The 4188-nt window shown below is 32.4% G+C and overlaps 1 protein-coding gene across 1 annotated transcript in view; it reads left to right on the top strand.

Annotated features, from left to right (window-relative positions):
* LOC106463817 (calmodulin-A-like) overlaps window positions 1–4188 on the top strand; it is a 29835-nt gene that overhangs the window by 19926 nt on the left and 5721 nt on the right. Inside the window, exon 2 of the mRNA XM_013923887.2 lies at window positions 1997–2030. Within this exon, the coding sequence (XP_013779341.1) occupies window positions 1997–2030 (34 nt within the window). The remainder of the gene's footprint in view (window positions 1–1996; window positions 2031–4188) is intronic.

A 4188-nucleotide genomic window follows, 5' to 3' on the forward strand; every position in this document is an offset into this window, starting at 1 on the left:
TGTACTATAAAAAAATACATGTAAGTGTGTGTTTGTTATTATTTTTAAGGGAAGGAATTACGATGAATGTCATCGCCTTACAGCTTTGACAAAAAAAAAAAAACACATAAAAAACAAATAAGTCCGTAGCTGATTTGTATTATCAAATAGTACAGTTTTCGCGGAGTTATCGGTAGGGTTCACATTTAAGAAACGTATTTATATATCTGAAACATACGGAATTTTACAGCATTTCTACGAAAGGAAGTTTAGATTTCGTCTGCCTGTATTTCCTTTTCAATTGTCACCCAGTGGCACAGCGGCATTTCTGCGGACTTACAACGCTAAAATACGGGGTTCGATACCCGTGGTGGTGGTGGGGAGCACAGATAACCCATTGTGTAGCTTTGTGATTAATTACAGACAAACAAACCTTTTCAATCATGGTAACGCTTACAAAGATTCAACTCTAGTCGTTCAATAGCCATAACCAAAGTTATGTAGGTTTATCAACAGAGATGATAATTTTTATAAATGTTTCCCGACATGAACTTTCTGAATTAAACGAAGTATGTGTTATCTTATTACCCTTTCACTTTCTTGCCACAACGTATTTAACTTGTTTGATCTCAAAATACTGATCAGGGAGTAATATCTCCTGGTGATATTCTATTGAACTACTCTAATATACATGTATCTTTCATCATATGCCATGGCTTCGTGACCCTAACACGTAATCAGACGCTCGTCACTAATTATATTTCTTAGTCACACACGAGGCTTGTGCTTTTTATTTACCAGTGCAGAATCAAACATCAGTCTCTTTGCAACATTTTTTAATGTGGACTGGCGTGGTTGAATAACCTGCTTTCATTGCATACTGTGACGTTCGATAATAAGTCCTACCAGACAAGTAGAATCCCGAGTTCGAACCCCACTAGTGGGTAAGCGATAAGTTTACAGATTTGCAACGCTAAAGCTGAGGGTTCGATTCCCTTTGGTGTAGCTTTGGACTAATAAAAACAAAAAATGAAAACAGTCACAGATCATCGCATATATATCTCACTTGTTCTAATTCATAAGCCAGAATAAGAAATTTTCTAATCGAATCTGAATAATCTTCGAACGCATAGAACAATTATACAATGTGCCATATATTATATACTTAATTGTTAAAGCTGCTTTAACTTTGGCATAATACGTATATAAATATAGAATATCTATGGAGAATGACTATCCTATTTCTAGTATTTCAAGAAAAAACCTTTTTCATTTATATTTGGTCATCTCCATTAAGTATTGCTTGATTAGCATTTTGACTTCTGTATATTTTTAAGTTATTTTTGAAATGTTCTTCCTGATAAATCCTTATAAACTGAAACTTACAAAAAAAAACTGATTCTCAAAGATATATTCCTACTTGGTCAACTGCATGACCCTGCAAATGATTAACTGTGGTGGTAAAGGCAGTAAATTTTATTATGAATTTTGGGGTCTTCTTTTTGGTCTCTCTACCTGGTTTGGGCATTTTCAAAATTGAAATATGTTGCGGGTTATTATTATGCAGTTGTAGCCGAGGGTTCCGACTGGACTAAATTTGGTGATGGTGCGTCTCCTTGACAACCAATCAAACGTAATGGGGAATTTCAACCAATGATAATGATTTTTGTGCACCAGCAATACTAATTTTAAAAAGACAAATTTGCTTGTCGCAGCAGAAAGCGCTGTCGTTTCGTACAAGTTGTGTGCCGATCGGTACCGCAACGGCCGAGATATCGGCGTGACAGGCGGACGGCTTTTCGTCTCTATATTGTACATATATTGTTCCTAGATTATAATTAATTTATAGAAATCACGTTCATAAAACATTTATTTAAATATAATTTTGAGAAGAAAAATTAATCATCATTTTCCGTCATATGACGGGCATTCAGCTTGTTTAATGATAAATGTAAATAGTTTCTTCTTGCACGTTATGTATATTAATGACTCGGTTTTGTTGCTGTTTTTTTTTCAGGCAGAATACGGACTGACAGAGGAACAAATTGCAGGTACGAACAATAGTTTCATACTTGATAAAACTCTAACAAAATCGTTTAGGAAGTCACTATCCTAGTGATCAGTGGAATCTTCTGTCTTTTATGACGTAGCTAAAAAAATATGGAAAACCTGATGATCTCCATGACGTCACTAAACTCCCTTTATATATATATCAGTCCTTTGGTTACACCACCATTCCCAGTTTGCCCCTGAAGAAGAAAGGTCTACCTTTCGAAAACGCTCGGATTATTGGGTTTTTATTCATTTCTATCAAGACTTCTTGAACCTACGTGTTTTTCTAACATCACGAATCTTTATATTTCGTCTTACGAAAGTCAGATAATCATCTTTATACATTTAATAGTTCACTATAATGATTAATATTCATGATTTTAATCCAGTACCGTAAAGCGTTGTTGGCTTTATTACTTTAAGAATTACCAGTGGTACTTTTCTTAACTATTCTATACGTTTGTTTTCAATTTTATATACATATAAAGTTTAAATAAGTCTTGTACTTTTACACCTAAAATAATAAAATATCACTCTAGTAATAACACCAAACGGAAGAAATGAAATGTATGAAAAGATAGAAAATATAACCAAAAACTTTCTTTGGTTTTGAGCTCAGAAATAAATTAAGACAAAATAACAAACAAATGAACTTTAATTCATTCTTCTAATACAATACGAAGTCTTGAGAGAGAATGCATTAGGAGAGTCTCTTGGATATTTGGTATGAACGAGATATAATTTTAGTGGATAAACTTGCTGTGAAACTACATAAAAAAATATGTATGTTGTAATAAAACATATAATAGATATTTGTTAAAAAAAGATCTCAATTGTAGAAGTTAGGGTAGAAGAAAATGATTTAACTTATTTATTTTTATATTAACAACAAAACATTTTCGAATTAATAAAATGTTGATTGTTGGCATCGAATAAATATTCCGTGGGTTTGTTCTTCTGTGTGTTGAGTAACAGTGTTAAAGTTTCTATCATTAGTTTATCGAGAAATTCAAATGACCACAAGAATATATCGCGTGAACTTTCCATCAGCCTGTAAACATCCGAGCTGGATGTCGCTTTTAAAATATATCCGCGATGAAAGACGTACAGAGTAACACCAAAAACGAACTTCAAGGACGTCACTTGACTTGAAAGATTGTAAACAATTTTTCTGAGCAGAACGTTCAAAATTTATCTAAAAAGTTAGACTTTGCAAAACAATACTGCTTTTAAAATCTATATACGAATTTAAAACTAAAACACAAACAGTGTTATTGGGCTACAGTCTATTCAAAGATTAACCAACAAAACTTTGTGCGAGTTACAATTTTTAACTCACACTTAATATGTGTAATATTGACAATATTAATTATCAAGAAAGTAAAAATGTGTAACTGTTACGTATTGGAATTTCGAATAGTCCGAAGCCGAGTTAACTGATAATTTAAATTTAATAGTTAAATTGTACTATGGATTTAGTATTTAAATATATGCCGATATATTAGTCAATTTACTATATTTGCCAACAAGATTGATACACACCGTCTTCGTTTTTAACACAAATACGTTTTAATATACACACAACAATACAATTTACAGTAATAATTATTACAAATAGTTACTACAAACAATGATTTATAAAGAGAAGTTTCACAAACTCATAAAAAATATAGTTTTCTTTCTAGTTTGGAACTTCCTTGATATATTATCGAGAATTTACGATGAGCGAGTTAATTTCAAGTTGATGAAAATACGATTCGCCGGGAAGCTAGCTAGCTTTGTCCTTGGCCACACGCACTAGGTTTTCCACGGTTGAAGTTAGGTAATGTTTTCGTAAAAATATTAATGTCCGATGAGAATCCACTGAAGTTTGACGATTTGTAATGTTCGAAATTTATAAATATTCCTGGTCAAATATCTTACGTTTTCCGATTGATAAGCGTTATAGAAATCACAGTAATAGCTTTCGAAGTTTACAGCACACTGATTATAGGGAACTAATAATAGATACTCTTTCGGCGCGTCGCGTTAGTTATATTTATAGACGTGGGAACGTTTTCTAGAAAATTCAGTCTTATGTAACAATACAAGTGTTAACGTATATACATATATTGTTGATTCTTACTCTTCGAGAATCTTCTACAACTTTTGAGTAAG

This window comes from Limulus polyphemus, unplaced genomic scaffold (genome assembly GCF_000517525.1).
Source record: "Limulus polyphemus unplaced genomic scaffold, Limulus_polyphemus-2.1.2 Scaffold1490, whole genome shotgun sequence".
In the NCBI taxonomy this organism is placed as follows: Eukaryota; Metazoa; Arthropoda; class Merostomata; order Xiphosura; family Limulidae; genus Limulus; species Limulus polyphemus.